Below are 22,751 nucleotides of genomic sequence, written 5' to 3'. Positions count from 1 at the left end.
TGTTTCTTTTTAAAATTCTTTTCTAGGTTGTCTGCACCCGACAGGATTTAGTGATTATCGATGGTTGTTGAGAAGGTACGTTGTTTAGTAAGAATCGGCCCGTGTCTTCTGTCCTCCAAACAGACCGCCTCCGTTCTGTCCTCCCAACAGACCGCCTCCGTTCTGTCCTCCCAACAGACCGCCTCCGTTCGAGAAGAGCAGGTTGATAATGAACACAAACACGAATACTGGAATAAGAATAACACGGATAAACAAACCGTTGCAAACACATCGGAAATTATTTTATGTTGATGCTATACTACTTGATAGGGTCTGCGCTGTTTTATTAGAGGAATTTCTGTAAGAAATATTCTAAATATAGAAATAAATGTACTTTAAACATCCCTAATTTTGGGAATGAATTGATCCATTTTAGAAGGATGGGAGCGTCCACTATACGCATAAATGGGTAGATATTTGTATTAATTTCACGTGAGATTGAAATAAAAAACAACACGTGTTTCATATTTTCAGAATATAGGCGCTCACTATTTGTTTCTCGTATTTATTTTTGCAGTGTCTTTTTACTAGAACGTCTACCATGGTAATAAAGATCCTTTAAGCAGCATGTTTCTTGATGATAGATGTAGAATTCATGTTTGATTATAATGGTGTTTGTTTTTATAATAATTCATTTTATCATTTATTAAGAGAGCACGTCGTCGTTTCTGGGGCTACTAACATTGAATCAGGGTCTGGAACAGTCCCCCGAACCCTGCTGCACCGGAAGCACCGAACATCCCGGATCCTACCGACACTCCTCCGTACCCCATTCCGTACCCCACCGGAGAGATCCCGTACATCCCCGTACCGAGCACTGCGCATGCGCAGCTGCACACGACCAGAAAAAGGACGATGGTAAGTTTGTTCATTTCTGAAAAAAGTTAAATTTCAACGGTCAACAAAATACAATTTAAAACCACTGCTAACCGTTTTTTTCTGTCGGAATAACATATCAAAATGACAAGAACAAATTGTTTGCATTTATTTGTTTAGGGATGATTTAATCAAATTGTAAAATTTCTTTCAGCTAATAGAAAGAAAACATTAGATTACTAGAATTATTAAAAAATTAAAACGGTTATCTTGACCGCGTATGGATGAAACATAATTGAAATATTTATGTTTAACTTGCTGCGTTTTCCCGGTCAGTAGGCAATACCAATAATTGTCATTTGTTTAATGAAATACGATATCTGTATATTATTTTTTGCAATATTCGTTAAGTCGAAAGCTTACAATACGATTTGTCAGAGTTATTTTTTTTCTCATGTACGCATAATTGTCAAGGACTGTCCGTTTTGCTTTATCTTTACTGGCACACTGATGTAAACAATACAGAATTTTGTTAGTAAAAGTTTTATTTAGATGCCAGTTTATAAATAACAATAAACCAATAAAACATGTAATGCTATATCGTGAAATGTTTTCAAAATAAAAAAACAATAAACTTATTAAAGTTGACTTACTTGATTTGGCACAACGGTATTCCTCACAACACTGAAAGACACGAGTTTGATTCCTGGGTCGATCCTTGGTTATCTGACTTAAGCCCGTCCCATAGCGGCCTTTATAGCGGGATCACACCGGAATAAGGAAATATTTTTGTTAAAACATATTTCATTTGAAAGTCTAAATTATGAATTATCTGATATGAGGGATTGTTACCAGTGCCTTTTGATGTTCATGTTTTCAGAGGTGAGGTTGAAGTAAATTCTTAGAAAAGTTTACTTTCATGTGCTTTATTTAACGTTAATAATGATCGTATTACGTCAACGCTGTTAATCATCGGTTGTGAATCCCCGGCGGCATTATTAGTTTAAATCGATGTTAAATGAATCAATAAAGAAAAATAACAGCGGATGTTTTGTAATGTCGTCCATGCGTGTGTGGTCAACTTTCAAACTATTCAACAGTAAATTAATAAATTGCTTCAGCTGTTTTTAAAAGAAAACTAAAAACTCTTATATAACAATATGTTTTGAAACAGATCATATAATTATGCTTTTTACCTCGACCCCTCCCCGCCATCCAATCCCTGACCTCGAACCCTCCCCCGCCATCCAATCCCTGACCTCAACCCCTACCCCGCCATCTAATCCCTGACCTCGACCCCTCCCCCGCCATCCAATCCCTGACCTCGACCCCTCCCCCGCCATCCAATCCCTGACCTCGACCCCTCCCCCGCCATTCAATCCCTGACCTCGACCCCCCCTCCCCCGCCATCCAATCCCTAGATGGGTCATGACGAAACATTTTTTGCCATTTTATCTGTATTGGCATATTTTCAATGGCTTTCGAATAAACACAAATAAAGGAAGATTACATTAAACAGTTGAAGTCATTTTATAGCACAAGGTCTTTCATGCATGGCAAGGGACTTAACAAACACAAACAGACATGTAAAACAGGGGTCAGCGTTTTGAAACAGTCAATGTAAAGCTATTGGGGTTAAACCGGCGCTCTGGAGCTAGAAACTACAAACCTGGCTATTTCTGTTTTCATCTTATGACACTTGTTCGGCTTTTAACTTCTACCATGCGTTGCAACGTCTGGTACTCATTTTGGTTCCGATGTTCACCCTTCCCTTACTTTGGAACATCCGGTACTCAACTGTGTTCGGCTGTTAACTTTGCCCCTACTTTTCACTCTGCCCCTACCTTTCACTCTGCCCCTACTTTTCACTCGGCCCCTACTTTTCACTCTTCCTCTAATTTTCACTCTGCCCCTACTTTTCACTCTGCCCCTTACATTTCACACTGCCCCTACTTTTCACTCTGCCCCTACTTTTCACTCTACTTTGCAACATCCGTTACTGTGTCTGATCTTAGAACAACGATTTAATATTATCTCCTTATTGATATAGTTTGATATCAAGATAAAATTATGAATTTTAATACTCTTGTCCACCATATGCATGTTTTCCTACACATTTCATGTTCTGTGGATAGATGTATACATGCGCTGTTATGTGGTCATCCATTTCAGACAAAAAACGTCCCGGTCTCGTATAATTATAGGAAGGTACATGGAAATGGCCAATCTTAATACCATTTTGATTACGGTCAACCTTAAAATAAATGTTGATAATTGAATTTTAGTAACGTACAAGTGAACTTATATTGGCATTCATTGTGCCATGTAATGTGCTTTACTACAACTCGTATAAATTATCACGTGCATTTTAATTGCAGAAACTTTCATTTCTTTCGGGTCGCACACTATTGCTTTCTTAGTGTAAGTCAGGTTAATGTTTTATGTTTACAAATATAATAGCGTTTTCTAATAGGTAAACGATGATTCTACAACATATAATTAATATTAAACTTATTGTCGGCAGTGTCGTCTGTTCAAACGAAAATTTATCAAACTCATATTCTATAATGTGAAACTTGTAAGAGTGAGACGCTCAGAGTCGTGTTTTGTTACATCAAGTGTTTCCCCTATTACTTCTGATTGTGAACTAACATAATTTGTGTCCATGTATTCAATAGTTTAGCACTCCCTTTCGTGAGTATCTGGGTGGAGTATTACCATATAACACGCAATAACGGAAATACACACGTTTATCGATACGTAGAGGTGTGAATTATGGTCAACGTTTCCGTTACGTCAGGCGAATAGCTGGTTAGCTTGATCGGAAGAGATATTAGCGAGATATCCATCCTTAACACATTTGATACCTATATATACAACCACGTTTTGGGATTCACATCAATTCACTGCTGAGCTCTCTACATCGCGATAAAGATTTGAAGAAATATTTCACCAGGGTACGTTACATTATTGTTTTTACAGAATATGTACATGTATGCATTTAATTTCTCGTTTAATATCAATTGTTTTCATTTTAGTAACAAAATGCATTATTTAGAAACTCAAAATTTATATTTGTTATGAAACAGACTTTTTAATAGCTCAACTTAAAATTGTTCATGAATTTATGATTCAATATTTGAAAAAAAAAGACGTTTGTAAAAAAAGTATAGTATGTATTGTAATTATATAAACAGTGAACTTTAAGGACACTTGATTGAATTTTATTCTGCTCAAATTTCAGAATCATGAACAAGTTCGTTGCAGTTCTTATTGCGCAGTGTGCATGCGTAGGCCTCGTTATGAGTTACGGAAGTGTCACAAACACGCAGACGACATTCGGCCAAGCGTATCCGGGTACTGCATTCTCCGATCACTATGGCTCTTACGGAACCGGATATGGATTTTTCGGACTTCCGGCAATCGGCGTCGGCAGCGGTCAGGGTGTCCCGCTAGGTGGCAGTAATGGAATATTTGGAAGTTTGATTTACTGTAAGTTTGCTTGAAAAGCTTTATATAATGAGTTTTACTGTTTTAGATTTTGGCTACGTGTTCAGTATATCTCATTTGTTTATAAAATAGACGAAGTTAAATAAATGGAGCATTTGATTATATTTTACTCAGTGAACATGGCATGAAATCATTTATTGCTAGTATATGTACGTGCTCATTTCGAAAGAAAAGTTAGTACATACGCAAACAATCGAACTTGCAATTCTGCACCTGTAATTTGTAGAAATAAGACAAAGCTATGCTATATTCCATATGAGCTCTGCGGAAACATGACTTGATGCATGTGCGTAAATAGTCGTCCCATAGGCTCAAAAGGGGCGACACTTTCCACCTAAACTGGATTTTGCTAAGAAGAGACTTTATTTAAACGAAAAATACCTTAAAACGAAAATTTACGTCCCTGATTAGCATCTGTGGACTTCGCAGGCTAACGTTGGGCGTCACTTTACGCACATACTTTTTTCGATTTTCTAGAGTTAAAGTGATATTATGGGCATTTTTCACTGTTGAATTGAGCTGAAAAGAATTAACAGGTCAAAAGAGTTAGTTAAAATGTGGTTACTGACCAATTATCTGCAACTCATCTTGCTATCAGTTGTTTATAAAAATATATTTTATATTCGATATTCTTACGTGACTTACCCAGTCCTCTAAGCTGAAATGCTCCGTAGAACAAAATTGTGTCTTTGTGTCGTTTGAACGAATCTGCTCTAAAACTAAATTTAGGTTTACATCGTACATGCATGATCAGTTGTCAAACGAAAGAACGGTTGATATTCAAACGCATTATTTTTCTCTTTCCGGGATATTGTTTAAGTATGTTGATGCTACATTAACAAATATAAATGTATATGAAGTGAAAACACCAAAAATAAACAAATGTTGCGATAGACACCTATAAACTGTTAGATGCCCATAATATCACTTTAAGCATCTATTAAACAATGCGACTTTTGTCTGTTAACAATGCTAAAACCATCAATGTTTTTAATTCGAATTTAACAATAAATTTTAGAGTACCAATAGCTAAGTAACTATTAATTTAAGTGTTTGTGTTTCATTCAAAATACATCTTCCGTGGGTGGGATGTGGTTATATCTTTTTTAAATAATCTATACAGATCTATACCATCGCATATTTACATTAACGAGCTTAATTTACATACTAGCCTTCACAAACCATGAGAGACCCGTGCAGCATGCTCATATCTTTACTTTTGATCTTTTATATCGGATATGTGCATGGTAGAGGACAAATATAATAGCATACATTATTTGTTTTTACCATGGCGTTTCACTGAGTCATGCAAATAGCGCTCATTTATATGTGCCGCGTTCTGTGAAAAGGGGGATTAATGCATGAGCGTTCTGTGCAACTGTGCAGTAAGGTACGACACTTTCCGCATAAACTGGATTTTTTTGAAAAAAATATCATAAAAGCGTACTGCACATACTTATCTGGGACGACACTTTACGCATCTGCATTTAACCCCTTTTTCTCAGAGCAAGGCCCATATAATTCTCATTGTCATATTATTAAGAATATGACGCCTGATTAAATCGTTTCATCGATTTCTTCAACGTTCTTATATATTTACTTGTCTGATAGATAAAAAAGCAATAGCATGTATGATTTGGTTTCGAGGGTGTTTTGCTGAGTGATACAAATGGCGCTCATTTTTATAAATCACCCTGTTTTCTTATAAAGCATATACGAGATTTGATTTAATATTTTCATCCATTTTCCGCATTACAGTGTTCCTGTTCGTGTTCCTTGTCAAGATTCTGTTCCCTAGTAACGGGAACGGCGGCGTCCTTGGATCCATTTCCGGTTAGATAACTTTCGGGTTAATTATCCCCGATTGAGTTACATTTCGACTCCTAAAGAAAATGCCATTTCCGCAAGTGCCAAATCATCTGGAACTGGTTAAATTGCCTTCCATGTATTAAATATGAGTGAATGAATTTATTTCCGTTCTGAGATTATATATATATTGCCTTTGTGTTTCAATTAAAAAGAAAACAATGTTAATTGAAATGTTTGACTTTAGTGTTGTTTATATGCGAGTCTCGCTGGAAAAACGGCACTTGATGCATTTCGTAAAGTGTCGTCTAGGATAAGCACGTGCAGTCCGCACATGCTTATCTAGGACGACAGTGTCTGCCTTAACTCGATTTTCTTTAAAGTGATATTATGGGCATTTTTCACTGTTGAATTATGCTGAAAAGAATAAACAGGTCAAAAGAATAAGTTAAAATGTGGTAACTGACCAATTATCTACAATTCATCTTGCTACCAATTGTTTATAAAAAAATATATATTATTTTCGATATTTTACATGACTCACCCAGTCCTTTAAGCTGAAAGGATCCGTAAAACAAAATTATGTCTCTGTGTCGTATGAACGAATCTGTATGATAACTACATTTAGACTCACATCGTACATCGAATCATTTTTGTCGTCAGTTGTCAAAACGAAAGAACGGTTGATATTTAAATGGATTTTTTCTCTTTCCGGGGTATTGTTTTAGTATGTTGATGCAGCATTAACAAATATAAGTATATATGAAGTGAAAACACCAAAAAAATAAACAACGGTTGCGATAGACACCTATATACTGCCCATTATATCACTTTATAGGATGTGTCGTCCCTGAAAAGCATGTATGGACTGCACAGGCTAATCTGGGACGACATTTTACGCACATGCATTTAACTCCGATTTCCCAGAGCGAGGCTCATTTAGAAATTAATGCCTGTATGGTGTTCTGTGAACTAGTATTGCTAGAGTAGATTGTGTGACGTCATATTACATCAAAGTACTGAAAGTACTGGTTTGACGATGCTTTTGAAAAGGATGGATATATAGAAGATATTTGTTGGATTCGGTGGAATATCGATTTTCCCAGAAAAAATGCGACAAATATCGATATTTTCACTGTTATTTTTCACTGTTTAAAAAAGTGAAATACCAGTTTATTTCACTGAAATTTCTGTATAAATCACCGGAAAGCATAGCATAAATAAGCATCCATTTAAGTTAATATACATCACCGCAATTGTGTAATTTTTATTGCTTGTCATTTATCCGCAGGTCAATAGTTAATGGTTGTGGTGCGATCGTTTTCGTTCTTGGACACTGCATCCCTTCAATGAAATTTATTTACCTAAATATCTCATATTTGAACTTAAAATTCTTTTGGGAGAAATGGTACAGACAACTGGATAAAACAGCAACAATATGCTAACCCATTATTTTTCGAGGAACATAATTGAGAATTCCTGTGCTAGCCCCCAATCACAGTATGTTGGGGTATAATAATAATCAAACTTTGTTTTTCTTTTTAAAAGATTGTCGTAGATTAAAAGTTGATGAATATATCATCCAAGACTACAAGTTTTAGAAAGCCTTTTTTTTTCATTTATTTTTATTGATAAACAAGGTTTTGTAACAATCTATACTATACATAGAAAGCTTTAACAGCACAATGTGGCTCACCTGAAACTGATTGTTTCCTAGTGGTGTTAACTAATTTTTCATGAAGATCTAGAAAAAAGGCATTGTGAGTATGAACAAACTATTTGCGTCTATCCGATCTAGTTGAGTCTTGTTACCGAGATCCTACTTTTATTTATTTGAACATTCTGATCAACTGCCATGAAGATCAGGTAAAACATGTAAGTTTTAACATGGATTTTAATGAATTTATTTATTGATCAAATGCTTGGAAGCACATGACCCACTTTGGAACGTGACCTGTTAATCACTGAGACTAGACCTAGTGACCTAAATGTTAAATATGCTACTTTCATGCTTGACTTTGAAAGCATTTAAAATAATATTCTAACCAATTTACAAGTGGATCAGAGAGAGAATGTGACCACTAAAGTATTAACAGACCTTTTCTTATATTTGACCTAGTTCCCTAATTTTTGATAAAATATGAAACCAAAAATGGCATAGAGGTGACTAGTTTCATAAGAATCTGGCAAAGAGGTGACACCCAAATTTAAACATTGTAAAATGATATCTTACGTGTTCACAATAAACTTTGGATAAAATACAACAAAGAGTGATAACAAAAGCTCACCTTGTCACATCATAACAAGTGAGCAAAATAACCAAAACTATGACATCATATAATTGCTCAGTTACTTCCAATAACAATAAAATGTAATTTTTGAAACAAATACTATACCTTCCCTTTCTTACTACAGGCTGTTCTAAAACAAGATAGCCCTGTATCGCTCACCCAAAACTCCTTCTATAGTGTCAAAAACTTTTGTATGATTTTACTAAGTTGTAACCTAGCTTTAGCCTGCCAGGACCAACTTGCAAATTCAGCTTTTGATTTGATTAAGATTTTCTATATTTTGACCTAATGACCTAGTTTTTGACAAACTACCAACTTTCAAACTAAAACTTTATTTCATCGAGATAACATTCAAATCTGTCCAATTTTCATGAAAATCTGGAAGAAAATGTGACCTCTGGAGTGTTCACTAACCTTTTCTGTGATTTGGTTTGTTGACCTAGTTTGGACCACATATGACCTACTTTCAAACTAAACCTAGAATTGACAGAGATGAACATTTACCAACATAAGACAAACAAGGGCTGTTTGTAAAACATGCATGCCCCCATATGGGCTGTCAGTTGTAGTGGTAGCCATTGTGTGAATACATTTTTTGTAACTGTGACCTTGACATTTGACCTAGTGACCTGAAAATCATTAGCGATTATCTACCAGTCATGATCAATTAACCTATGAAGTTTCATGATCCTAGGCCTTGCTTTTCTTGAGTTATCATCAGGAAACCTTTTAACTGTTATGAGTCACTGTGACCTTGACCTTTGACCAAGTGATCTGAAAATCAATAAGGGTTATATACCAGTCATGATCAATGTACCTATAAAGTTTAATGGTCCTAGGCGTAAGCATTTTTGAGATATCATCTGGATACTATTTTACTGCTTTGAGTCACTTTGACCTTGACCTTTGACCTAGTGACCTAAACATCAATAGGGGTAATATGCAAGTCATGATCAATGTACCTATGAAGTTTCATGATCCTAGACGTAAGCATTCTTGAGTTATCATCCGGAAATCATTTAACTGTTTTGACTCACTGTGACCTTGACCTTTGACCTAATGACCTGAACATCAATAGGGGTCATCAATGTACCTATGAAGTTTCATGATCCTAGTCGTAAGCTTTCGTGTGTTATCATCCGGAAACGATTTTACTGAGTCAAGTCACCGTGACCTTGGACCTAGTGACCTGAAAGTAAATAGGGGTCATCTGCAAGTCATGATCAATGTACCTAAGAAGTTTCATGATCATAGGCGTAAGCATTCTTGACTTATCATTTGGAAACCATTTTTCAAAGTAGAGTCACTGTGGCCTTGACCTTTGACCTAGTGACCTGAAAATCATTAGGGGTCATCTGCGAGTCATGATCAATTTACCTGTATAGTTTCATGATCCTAGGCATAAACGTTCTTAAGTTATTATCCTGAAACTATTTTACTATTTCGGGTCACCGTGACCTTGAACTTTGACATAGTGACCTGAAATTAAATAGAGATCATCTGCGAGTAATGATTAAAGTATTTATGAAGTTTCATGATCCTAGGCATAAGCGTTCTTGAGTTATCATCCGGAAACCATTTAACTATTTCGGATCACCGTGACCTTGACTTTGGCCTAGTGACCTCAAAAGGGGTCATATGCGAGTCATGATCAATGTATCTATGAAATTTCATGATCCTAGGCATAAGCGTTCTGAGTTATCATCCGGAAACCATTTTACTATTTCGGGTCACCGTGAACTTGACCTTTGACCTAGTGACCTGAAAATCAATAGGGTTCATTGTGAGTCATGATCAATGAACCTATGAAGTTTCATGATCCTAGGCATAAGCGTTCTTGAGTTATCATCCGGAAACCATTTTACTATTTCGGGTCACCGTGACCTTGACCTTGACCTAGTGACCTCAAAATCAATAGTGGTCATCTGCGAGTCATGATCAATGTACACATGAAGTTTCATGATCCTAGGCATAAGTGTTCTTGAGTTTTTATCAGGAAACCATTTTACTATTTCTGGTCACCGTGACCTTGACCTTTGATATAGTGACCTGAAAATCAATAGTGGTCAAATGCGAGTCGTGATCAATCTACCTATTAAGTTTCATGATCCTAGGCATAAGCGTTCTTGAGTTATCATCCGGAAACCATTTTACTATTATTTTTTTTTGTTAAACGTCGTCAATTATTAATTGTATATAGATTTCTCTATAGTTTGAAAAACATTTAGGCAAATATTTCTCATGCAAGATAAAATGCAAATAATTAATAAAATATTCCCTTTTAATCAGTATGTTGGTTTATCGGTCAATATCACTTTGAACATTGAATTATTTAAAAGTTATAACAAACATTAAATGTTCTCCGAACAAATGACTCATAACACATATAACAGATTGATAGGAAGATATGAACAAATCACGGTTGCTAGGTTGCCCGCCTAGAATGGTCCTGTAAGTATGGAAGTACTTGATATATAAATTTATTAGCCTGTCGGTGTTGTAAAGACATAAATATTTTATGAATGTCTCAAAGTGTAGAATTATTTTGCATTTAGTTAAAGAAAGGCAACACATAACCCTTAAGTGGCTGACAAGAACTTGTGGCTAAATACAACTAAAAAGAGGCATTATGATTCTTGAAAATAAAAGTAAACATCATTATATTTTAGCTTTTAATATCCAATGTTTACATTTATCAATATAAAGCATTTAATGACTTACTTCAAAACATGTCAAAATCTGTGAAAAGGCCCCTTTTAACATAATATATAATCCTATAAATATGAGGTCAATATACATGGACTAAACGGTAAATTACGTCTAATTATTTGGACTGTAATAACATCAACTTCTTAAATAGAAAGAAGAAATAATTCATACTTACCAGTAATTTGAGTAAAGAGTTTGTATTCAATGTTGTATTTCAGGACAGCTTGGTGATATGCAAATCCCATATGACATGTTGATATCGGGTATCATAGCCATTCAATAAGTCGCAAAATGCTTAAACAAAATTTATAAAGCAAAATGTGACTTAAATTGATAACTAAAATACCAGTATCATCAGTATGCCAGTTTTGCCTTGTCAAACTGTCGAGATCCAGAAAGTGCTTCATTCACATTGAATATATCCTTCGAATTCCATGAATTGTTGCATTACTAAATAGCGAAACAAGCCGATTTAAGCTGTAAGAAAGTTTTGACACGAGTGTTATCAAGTCTCCCATGGGCGAAGCCATAGAAAGTGATCCATTCACATCGAATATATCCTTCGAATTCCATCCTTTGTTGTCATTAGCGGAGATTAAGTGAATAAATAATTCATATATCATAAATGACAGCTTCTAAATAGCGAAACAAGCCAATTTATGCAGTAAGAAAGTTTTGACTCGAGACTCTCATGGGGGCGGCCATTGTTGAATATTGAAACACGAACGACAACTCTGCTAGGAGAATGTAATCAATGACGAGCAATCTCCTACGCAGTGGCGAATGCAAAAGGGAAGTAACTGAAAAATCGAGTTATCTCAATCGGACTGGCTCGGTCTTTTACATAGGTCGCCATTGTTTGAATTATTTTTACGATTATGATACCTTGGACGATGCTGTTAGCATCGTCAAAAAGAGGCGTCGCTGCGTTACGCATAACATATACAATTATTTTATCATTGGTTAATAAAATCGACAATATTTCGTATTATTAAAAACAAGAAATATCTTTATAAAAAAATATCAAAGGCGTATATCCTGACTTTTAAATAAAGGTAGAAAATGTATGTCCTATTTTACTTAATAGTCGAATAGTTGGGTTAAACAGCTACACCGAAAAATACATAGAAACCCTTTGAAGAGAGTTACAAGGATAACAATATTCACAACAATTAGACTGAAAACATAGTTCTGCTCAATCATATAAGTAGAGCCATCCCCTCCTGTTTCTATACAACATTTAAAGTAAGTGTTTGTTCTAAGTCTGTATTAATATATTATTCCGAATGTTTCTCGCTGATCATTCTGAAGACTAAGAACACAGTTAAACCGCGTCGTGCGAAAATGAGTCTTTTTCTATTCGCGGCTAGTGTAGTTCCAGATCAGCCTGTGTATTCGCTCAGCCTGGTCAGGAGTTACCTTGTCCGCTTTAAAGGGGTCGTTTAACAGGTTTTGGCATGTATTGAAGCTTGTCATTAAATGCTTTATATTGATAAATTTAAACATGACCTTAAATTCTCCAGTAAAAAAAAACAAGAATACAATTTAAAAATAGGAAAAAAGTAACCCTCAACAGGGCTCAAACCACTGACCCCTGGAGTCCTGGAGTAAAGTCTCCCTGCCTAGGCCACTTGACCATCCATGCTCATGATTACAGCGGATGTATTTTTACCGATATAAGCAATCCTCATAGTTTCCCAAAATATAGGGACAACAACAGAACTTTTCAAATTATTCAATCGTTTCGCGTCGCACGACGCTTTATAATTTTCAGGTTTTCAAATCGTCAAAAGACGCGTATAATAGATATTTAATAGCATGGTAAATGGTCAGTATTATTATTTGATCAAAAGTCATAACTAAAACGAAAACTTACGAATCTAAAACAACTTTTTTTTAAATTTTGTCAATTTACCAAAACGTGAAATCTGTTAAACGGCCCCTTTAAAGTCAAACAAGATTGCATTACCTTAATAGCGGACAAGGTAGCCCCTTACTAATCTGCGCGAAAGCTTGCCGCGCATGATTTTTCATTCATTTTCCCATTAACCAACTCAAATATTGTTGTCTATCTACTCGTCAATCAAGTTCCTGCCTTAAGCGCCTTATAGTCAACTTTTGCTATATTTTCAATAACACAAATATTTGTATCAAGTACGAATCAGAAGAATTTTCACAATATCATTGACAGACAGCATTTGATGATCTCATATAAAACAGTTCGAGTTAAGGTCCCATTTTTAAATTCTTCAACATCAGAACGCTTAACGATTGTTCAATATGAGGTCGCGTTCTGGGAAAACTGAGTCTAATGCATTTGTTTAAAGTGTCATCTCGGATTTGCCTGTGAAGTCCGCTCAGGTCAATTTAATTTACCGACAGGTTGGGCCGTTATTGAATTTTCGTGCAGAATAGTTCTTTTCTAAACACAGTATGCGGAATTGTGGTCCCTGATTAGCCTGTGCGTACTGCACATTGTGATCAGCGGCGATACTTAACGCACGTGCATTAAGCCCAGCTTTTTTTTTTATAACAAAGCTCAAGTAAAAACACCAAACAAAAAAAATACAATAAAACAAAGTAATTTAATTTCGTTCGTTTATTTAGTTCGCATGGTTTGTTGAGCAAACAAATACGGGTGATATTTTAAATCATCGACAGAGAGCGACTTGTATTACTAGGATATATATCATTAATAGCATATATCGGGATGGTATGGAAAGGGAAGCTGTCTCTTTTTGTGGCTATTTATGTATAAGGGAGTTATTAACAGTACCAATCAATGCAGATGGGCTGCTATTTTATAAAACCTCCAAGGGCGGATTTTTACATTGTAACTTAAAGATAACAATTTATATGTAAATTAAAAGTTTATGTTTACAAATGGCCCACAATTAAGAAATACGAAGCCATGCATACCCAAAAGAAATCTGCTTTTCCAAAAATCTTGTGTGAAATGAGGTCCAAATTTGTTATAAGCTAGAGATAAAGCGTCCGCGGGATTGGCAGCATTCAAAGGTCTATTCTTGTTTGGTTCCCTTATCGCAGCGATTCTTGTTGACCACTGTGTGCTCCTTAACATGTCGGGGATCAGTCTTGCGGGAAAAGCAGACGTCAACTTTCGTCCGCTCCTTTTTCAGAAGCTTTGAGATTTGTTTGTTCTTCACGTGGTGACAGCGGGGCAAGTCTTTAGGAGTTGCTGATGCGTCCGTCGTTCCAGTAGAACAAGCAGAAGTCTGTTCAGTTGTCGCCGACGTGGAGCTTGTTGTGGGGATAGGAGCGTCCCCATCGCTCACAGTAGCTGATGGATCTGTCAAGGTACCGGATGTGGCAAAAGAAACTTTCTGTGTCTGCGTGGTCGTTTCCTGATAAAATTTATAGTTCTGTTATGTTTATGGTCCATCAAGACGCTTGACGAAGCTTAAAAAGCACCCACACAATTAGAACATGCTATAAATCCATTCATTAGTGCAGTTAGTTCTGAACGAGTTAGTATGTGTCTTACATGAAAATGAAGTTACTTGTTCTTCCAAGGAAACGGAGTCTATGGTAACTAGGTATGTAATTTAACTAAATATTGATCCTCCTAATGCTATAACTTCGAATTCACGGGTATTCAACACATAATTCTAGCCCATTTTTAAGACCCTTACTTGGCTCGAACGAGCACGGAGGAGCCATTCGTTGTCGTGCCCCTTGTTCCTTTCCGCAAGCACACACCTAAACTGCTGGTTAAGCTGCTCGGACAGCTCCCGGAAACGGTGACTCGTCTCGAATGCTCCCTGTAAAATAAATTGTATGAGATACCGGTAACCATTTATTAAACCTCTTTAGTAATACCACTTTAGTAATACCTCTTTAGTAATACCTCTTTAATAATACCTCTTTAGGTAATACCTTTTAGTAATTCCTCTTTAGTAATACCTATTTAGTAATAGAGAGATGAAGATTTATTTTGACCAAGGAAATACGGATTGATGTTCCCGATTACAAACATTAATACACATCTTGGTGTACTTCAAAATTATCAACTTGCAGAAATCAGGCTCCTCAGTCGCGCATTTTCCGCGTGAAGCTGCTGCAGCTGCTTACGGTACGTGACGTTAGACTGCCGTAACGTCTGGACGGCGCGGCTCTGACGTACCACTACACGCTTCCAGCGGGCTGAAAAATGTAATAGCAATACACATGTACACATATTGAGCATTCTAATTTCCAAAGATTTACTCCTTATTACAACGTATAATACTACACTTTCTTAAATACCCTAGAGGACAATTCCGAACAGATACTCTTACGTACAACATGCATCAAATAGTTTTTTAAGTTGCCGTGGTGTAATGGATTAGGTGTTTGTCTAGCGACCGGGAGGTCACGGGTTCCATCACCACTGTGGGAGCGTTCTTTAGATCTCCCCACAAAGTAACCAAGTACAAGGCCCGGTAAAAGAACTCGAGAGCGTTTCAATAAACCTGAGCCTTTCGATGCTTTAAAGTTTAAACTAAATAAGTATTTTTTGTAATTACTAGTCACGTTTGCATGCCATACTTTATCTATACCGATGCATTTATTTCACATATTTTATCTTCGACGTTGTTGACACAGATTCTGTTCGCGTGTGTGTTGTGTTTTATCACTTTAAAGGGATCTTTTCACGGTTTGGTAAATTGACAAAATTGAAAAAAGTTGTTTCAGATGCGCAAATTTTCGTTTTAGTTATGATATTTGTGAGGAAATAGTATTTCTGAACATTTACCATAGTCTAATATAGCCATTATATGCATCTTTTGACGATGTAAAAACCTAAAAATTATAAAGCGTTGCAACGCGAAACGATTGAATAAGTTGGAGAGTTCTGTTGTTGTCGTTTAAATTTACGAAACTACGAAGATTGCTTATATAAGGTATAAAATACGTCCTGCATGAACACTCGGCAGAATAGCCGAGAGTGCTAATGCGTTTTTACTCCAGGACTCCGGGTGTCACTGATTCGAGCCCCAGTGCGAGATACATTTTTTTCCTTTTTTAAATTTTACTCTTGATTTTTCACTGGAGCTTTTAAGATCCAATGGTTACATTTATCAAAATAAAGCATTTAATGACTAACTTCAAAATATGCCAAAATCTGTGAAAAGGCCCCTTTAAACTTAAAAGTGATACCAAAATGGATTTGAAAATATATGAACCGCGCTCTGGGGCAGCGGGCCTTGATGCATTTGCGTATTGTGTCGTACCAGAGTAGCCTGTGCGGACTGCACAGGGATATATGGGACGACATTTTGCGCACATGCATGAAGCCCCGTATTCTCAGAGCGCGAATCATTTTAAGTGCGCCGCTGTATTGACACCACATACCAAGCCGTTTTGGTTCCCGTAGCAGCCAGGTTCCGTGCACGGGCTCCTCGTCCGTTGTTTGTTCCACTGGGGACGCCGGCATGAGGGCGGGACTTTCAGTCTCTCTAGCGGCGGTCAATTCATACACACGTTCTTGGAGGAAGTCGATCTGGCCCCGCAACTTCCGGTTATCGTTTTGGACTTGCTCCAACGCCCAGTCTATCAAGTTGACGGTTTGGTGTTGTCGCTCACGCTGGAAAAGGAAAAAGACATCAAAATACACAGATTAAATTTTGCAATTAAAAGAAAATAACCAATATACTATACAGTGTGCGTAATAACATTAATTCCCGTGATATTACTAATTTTAATCCATGATCCAATAGCTAAAAACATTACACTTATTTAAGCTCTAAGCTCAGGCTAATCAGGGACGACACATTCCGCCTAAAATGGATTTTTTCTAAGAAGATACTTTCTTTAAACGAAAAATATCATTAAAGCGGAAAGTGTCGTCCCTGATTAGCCTGTGTGGATTGCACAGGCCAATCCAGGACGACACTTTACTCACATGCAGTCCACTCCTTTTTCACAATATATTCATTATAGCAATTACATGGTGTGTTTTTTCGAATGTAACAACAAACTCAGCAACAATAACACGTTTTCTATAATACAGATATATAATTCAATAATATGAAGTATTTTTCAATGATAGCGCTACATCTTAAACACCAAAATTCGACAGAGAGCTTTTATATTGATACCTAAGTGACCCACAATTTACCTTCATTCTTGGAACAAAAATGGGCTTAATGCATGTGCGTAAAGTGTCATCCAGTTTAGCTTTGTAGTCCGCACATGCTTAGCACGGAAAACTCATTCAACCTAAGCTTGAGTTTCGTTTAGAAGATACCAACTTTAAACCAAATAAATCCATAAAAGCCGAAAGTGTCGTCCATGATTAACCAGTGAGGCTTATAAATTAATCCCACGTTCCCAGAACAAAGCTCAATAATTTCTCAGACATGATTCATGATCCTGTGTGCTTCTTTGACCATTTTTGACGGTGATTTTAAGATTTCTTTCTTATACTGTGTATACCTTGGTCCGATTTGCTGCCGTCAATCTTTGGAGTTTCGCCTGCAAACGCTCAATTGTGGCTGTGTGCAGAGCGTCTTTTTCAACCAGATCCCGAACAAGCGTCCTCGCAATCTGCTTGGCGTATGTTGCATTAAATAGATGATTATTCGTTAGATGCTCGTTTCAGGTGACATATTTTAATCGTTTCAGACGAAATATTTTACCTTATGCTTAGAACCTCTTTCAAACGAAAATTTTACGCCTTGAACATAACACATTACTACAAGTATTTCCAAAAACATATACTTAGCGTGCACCAAATGAGAAATACACATAGATACAAGGAAATGCAGGATTGTAATACGCTTACCTGACAGTTAATGCATTTCAGATCAAATTTACTGTCCAGAAATGAAGAAGGGCCGGCCATCAGCGAAGGAAGTTCCGGGTACTCAATTGACGGCGTGAACCGACTGCAGGAAGTTTCGGAAGGGGTGCTCCACCGGATGTTGTACACTGGCATTACGTCACGAGAGTGGTATGGTATCACGGCGAGTGAAGAAGATGGTGACGTCAAAGACGTTGGCGGCGTATGACTAGACGACAGTATTGGTGTGGTGACGTTATTGCAGTACTCCTGGACGATTGACTGATAGTTGATGAAACGAAGCTTCTCTGCCCATTCTGATAAATGTCAAAGTCCAGTGATTTTTTTGGACAGATTTAATTGTTTGTTTTTAACAGATTACCGGTACGTAATTAAATAATCGTTATTCGAGTCTAGCTCAGTCGTTTAAAATAAAATATAAGCGAGTGCATTCTTACATGCACGTGGTAATGTGTTCGGCATATCCAAACATAAGCGAAATTTTAAAATAGTGACGTTTAAAGCCACTTGCTAATTCATTATCTTAGTATTTAGCCTGTGCTTTCATTAATTTCAGTAAGTTTTGACATTTAAACAATATTTTAGACATGTTAATATAAGTCAATGTACATAAATACAAAATCTCTACATTCTACGTGTAGACATTGCTCTCGAACAATGGGGTTAATGCATCTGCGTAAAGCGTCGTCTCAAAGATTACGGATAACATGTACAGTCCGCAAAGCCTAATCAAGGACGACACTTTCCGATTAAACTGGCCTTTCGTTTAAACGAGACTTCCTTTGAAGGAATGCACAGGAAAATCTGGGACAATACTTTACGAACATGCAATAAGACTCGTTTTCCCCGATAGAGGTCCAAATATCAGCATACCAGTGAAGCTGGGGATGTTTACAAGCGTCTCATCATCCCGGAACACCGTCAGGATCTTCTCTTTCCGACGCTTGCATGGCACGGGACACGTGAGCTCGTTCACCAATTCGTATGAGTCAGATTCGGGGCTATAAGCTACAACCAAATGCACACCGTTATTAATTTTAATGCAAATGATCTAGTTCAAAATGTATGTATGTGTTTACAAGTGACTTCAAACATTGCCTGTGTAATACGTGAAAAAAGAGACTAATTTTCCGTAAATTTGTTTTGATACATCGAAGGAAGCTCGTATTGTCCAGCAAGTACTATACTAAACCATAGGCAAATGTCAATATTTACTTAACAAACGGCAACATTAGCTGTGAAAAATCATTTTATAACTATAAAATGTCATCTGAAATTAGTTTTATTTACATTTTTACCTTTCTTGCTTTTTCGTTTCCCGCCTGACAAAGGCAGTTGACGTGTGCTCGATACAGCCGGGTCATGACACGTGTTAAAAAACAATCTGTCGATGTTGTACTCGTGCATTTCTTGTTCGTCAAACACGTGGAACGCGTGACTCGCGCCAAGCACGTTTCCGCCACGTGAAACGTACAGAAGTTTGTAGACGTCACGTGGATTGGACCTGATCTGATGTTATTTAAACGGTACCAGATTTAATGAATGTTCGTAAAGCCTCGCCCAAATTAGCCTGTGCAGGCCAGTCCAATAAGGGACGATCTTTTCCGTTTTTACGGTATTTGTCGTTTAAAAGAATTGTTTTCCAAGTGAAAAACCAGTTAAGGCGGAAAGTGTCGTCCTTGATTAGCCTGTACTGACTGCAAGGGGCTAATCTGGAACGACACTTTACGCACATGCATTAAACACGGTTTGTTTCAGAGCGACGCTTGTACATATTACACATGAACACATAGTACAACGGTATCACATTTTGATGAAATGAGGCAATACAAGTTTGTTCTAAATCATTCAATTATGACTAGGTCAGCTTTCCTCAGTCCCGATGGCAAGGTCATCCGTCATTCGAAGTTACAAATTAAAGAAACATGTTTGTTTCCTACCCATGGCATTTGATTCGGGTTTATATTAGGTATTCAAAATTGAGTATATACTATAATAGTTTGAAGCGTGTCTTAATCGCTTAACAATTGTGAAAACTGCGTATGAAGTACCTGAAATGTTAACACAGACTGGCAACGCCATTGCTTAATATTAATTGAGTCGTGTTCTGAGAAAACTGGGCAAAAAAATGCATGTGCGTAAAGAGTCGTCCCAGATAAGCCTGTGCATTCCGCACAGGCTAATCAGGGACGACACTTTCCGCTTTTATGACATTTTTCGTTTCAATGAAGTCTCTTCTTAGCAAAAATCCAATGAGGCGGAAAATTTCGTCCCTGATGAGCCTGTGCGGACTGCACAAGCCAATCTGGGACGACACTTTACGCACATGCATTAGCCCAGTTTTCTCAGAACGCGGCTCAATTATATTTCGCCACGTTCCGTGAAATAGTGGCTTCATGAATGTTTGTAAAGTGTTAAACCAAATTAGTCTGCACAGGCTAATCGCGGAGGACACTTACGGACTTTTTTTTAAAGATTGTCTCTCCTAAACGACGTCCTGTTTAGGCAGAGAGTGTCATTATTTGTTAGCCTTTGCGGACTGCACATTCTAATCTAGGCCTTACTTTACGCGCATTCATTAAGCCCTATTTCCCCAGAAAGTGAATATAATAATAAGTTCTGCAGCCTCACCTGATGCATCTGTGCTGGAATGAACACAGTTCGTCGGCGGGGCTCGGTGCAGTCCAGACCCAGGGGTTGGGCCCACGTGTACACCAGGTAGTCGCCCAGGGAGTTCCACCCAACGGGAAATACCCCCACCCAGTCCCAGCCGGACCGACTGAAATAGAATGCGATTTTGTTGTATGTAATGGACACATAAATAATCGTTCTTACACATGCGTCTTTTTGTTTATGATTGTCTATGGTTTATATGAAAATATCAGTGATCTAATGACGCTGCATTGTTTCAAATAGAGTTTCACTGTAAATGCTTTGACGTTATTTTCCGCGCTTAATCGTTATTAAAAATGCGTTGTTTTAGTTGATCATCGATTACCCACTTGTGATCATAAAAATGTGCATTCATGGCTGCGCAACTCGTGAAAATATTCATTCCTCTGAAAATCGATAATCTACCGACACAAAATGTCACTGATATTCTATATATCGTCCTATAAGAAATTATAAATGTTCGGTGTAAAACTTGATGTATATCTCATTAACATAATTAAGCCGCGCTTAGGAAAACGGGGCTTAATGTGTGTGCGTAAAATGTCGATACAGATTAGCCTGTACAGTCCGCACAGGCGTATCAGGCTTATCATACATAGTATAAACACAAGTAATGTCAATGATGTGTCAGTTAATGTTAGAATCGTGGTTTTATTTCGTACGATCCGTACGTAAAGAAAACAGTGTTCTTTATGTGCTATTAAACAACGCTCGGTATTTTTACAACTTCATTCTTCTACTTCAGTATTGTATTATTGTCAAATCAACAGGTCATCAATTTGCATTAAAGTTTATAAATTTAAATACAGGAAGTTTTATCTGGGCCGGTATTTACACAGTATTGGTATTGCAGTATTTACTTGGGTTAAATTCAGTCGAACTGCTTTAGATGTGTAAAGAACAATTTCATTATAGTATTTAACAAAGTTTAACATGCGTGGTACACACCACGTCATCGGCCGCGTGGCCTAATGGATAAGGCGTCTGACTTCGAATCAGAAGATTGCGAGTTCGAGTCTCGTCGTGGTCGAAAGTTTTTAATAATTTATTAGATTAATTTGAATGGCTGTAACAAACACTGTTACGTACATCACTTCTTCGCCGATGACGTAGTTGGCAGTGATGGGACGGTCGCTCTGGTAACAGCTAATGATGTTGTCGAAAAGCACGAGATCCACGTGCGGGCTGACGCGAACAACATCAAACTCTGTTGGCGACGTCATTTTCCGCTCCATTTCGGTCTAGTGACGTCACCTGAATACGCATCAGCAATGTTGTAGTGAATTAAAACGCATGCATCAAAAATATTTTTCAACACGATTATTACATTGGTTACTAAATAAATGGGCTAGATTGAACTTTACCGGTACGCAGTTGTTTACCACTATCGACAAAGCGGGGGTTTGGGGGCGGTAGCCCCCGATACTTAGGAAAAATATAGGATAAAAAGGATTATAAGGTGTTGCGTTAGATGTTATGTGTTAGGTGTTAAGGGTTAGGGTAAGGGTTAGGGTACGCTGTTTGATGTTAAGTGTTGCGTACCGGTAAAGTTCAATCGTCCCAAATAAATATTCGTTTTTACGATTTGTATCAACAGCAGTTGATAAAGTTTATTTGTAAGTGTATGAATTGATAAATTACTTAGGATAAAATATTATGATTTATGTTTGTATTACTTCAATACAATTGGAAAATGTTTATCAGTTTGCTATTTCAATAAAGTTTGACGTTCAATAAAATCCAAAAGCCGTTTTTATCTCTTATTTATTTTCAAAAAAAGTCAGACAGATACATTAACTTATTAATAATCATTTGTAATACCAATTACAAAATATTATATAAATTAGCTTTACTATGTGCATGATATTTTGCATACAGCTTAAGTTTGAGAAACATACATTATTAAAAATAAATAAACATAAGACAAACAACATACCTACTGTCCACTCGAACCGGTGGCTTGCTTATTGTAGATACGTCAAAAACAACGGATATGACGTCACGTTACATTTATTGCGCTAAATCACACACCGTCGAGTAGCATATTTTACAAGTTGTTATGATTAGAAATATGGCTGACTACTTACGGTTTTTGCTGTGAT

At 37.0% G+C, this 22,751-nt stretch overlaps 2 protein-coding genes, 1 long non-coding RNA gene and 1 other non-coding gene across 4 annotated transcripts; 2 read left to right on the top strand and 2 right to left on the bottom strand.

Moving 5' to 3' along the window:
• On the bottom strand, nucleotides 1-1,600 carry LOC127859310 (ctenidin-1-like). The gene is made up of 3 exons (XM_052396585.1): nucleotides 1,509-1,600; nucleotides 722-913; nucleotides 1-227 (listed from the first exon to the last, which is right to left on the bottom strand). The coding sequence occupies exons 2-3, from the start codon at nucleotides 909-911 to the stop codon at nucleotides 85-87; spliced, it is 333 nt and encodes a 110-aa protein (XP_052252545.1). The 5' UTR covers nucleotides 912-913; nucleotides 1,509-1,600; the 3' UTR covers nucleotides 1-84.
• A 1,938-nt stretch (nucleotides 1,601-3,538) lies between these two features.
• LOC127859312 (uncharacterized) lies at nucleotides 3,539-6,363 on the top strand. The gene is made up of 3 exons (XR_008039309.1): nucleotides 3,539-3,812; nucleotides 4,100-4,347; nucleotides 6,124-6,363. It is a non-coding gene; the product is annotated as an uncharacterized LOC127859312 (long non-coding RNA).
• Nucleotides 6,364-13,755: 7,392 nt separating this feature from the next.
• Nucleotides 13,756-22,722, bottom strand: LOC127859930 (uncharacterized). Its single transcript, XM_052397564.1, has 11 exons — nucleotides 22,586-22,722; nucleotides 21,739-21,903; nucleotides 20,608-20,755; nucleotides 19,275-19,485; nucleotides 18,850-18,984; nucleotides 17,959-18,272; nucleotides 17,610-17,720; nucleotides 16,527-16,758; nucleotides 15,204-15,335; nucleotides 14,825-14,949; nucleotides 13,756-14,536 (listed from the first exon to the last, which is right to left on the bottom strand). The coding sequence occupies exons 2-11, from the start codon at nucleotides 21,882-21,884 to the stop codon at nucleotides 14,192-14,194; spliced, it is 1,899 nt and encodes a 632-aa protein (XP_052253524.1). The 5' UTR covers nucleotides 21,885-21,903; nucleotides 22,586-22,722; the 3' UTR covers nucleotides 13,756-14,191.
• Nucleotides 21,607-21,679, top strand: Trnar-ucg (transfer RNA arginine (anticodon UCG)). Its single transcript has one exon. It is a non-coding gene; the product is annotated as a tRNA-Arg (tRNA).
• Nucleotides 22,723-22,751: the final 29 nt, after the last annotated feature.

This window comes from Dreissena polymorpha, chromosome 15, assembly GCF_020536995.1.
Source record: "Dreissena polymorpha isolate Duluth1 chromosome 15, UMN_Dpol_1.0, whole genome shotgun sequence".
Classification (NCBI taxonomy): domain Eukaryota; kingdom Metazoa; phylum Mollusca; class Bivalvia; order Myida; family Dreissenidae; genus Dreissena; species Dreissena polymorpha.
The sequence above is the reverse complement of the archived record's forward strand: the minus strand, read 5'-3'. Positions and strand labels throughout refer to the sequence as shown.

Excerpts from the sequence above, each read along its gene's own strand:
- LOC127859310 (XM_052396585.1), bottom strand. The coding sequence starts at position 911 with ATGAACAAACTTACCATCGTCCTTTTTCTGGTCGTGTGCAGCTGCGCA. Across the intron at positions 228-721 it reads GTTCCAGACCCTGATTCAAT|TATTCGTGTTTGTGTTCATT; the intron begins GTTAGTAGCCCC and ends TTCTTATTCCAG.
- LOC127859930 (XM_052397564.1), bottom strand. The coding sequence starts at position 21,884 with ATGGAGCGGAAAATGACGTCGCCAACAGAGTTTGATGTTGTTCGCGTC. Across the intron at positions 16,759-17,609 it reads CGGCAGCAAATCGGACCAAG|CGTGAGCGACAACACCAAAC; the intron begins GTATACACAGTA and ends TTCCTTTTCCAG. Across the intron at positions 15,336-16,526 it reads ACGGGAACCAAAACGGCTTG|CCCGCTGGAAGCGTGTAGTG; the intron begins GTATGTGGTGTC and ends TACATTTTTCAG.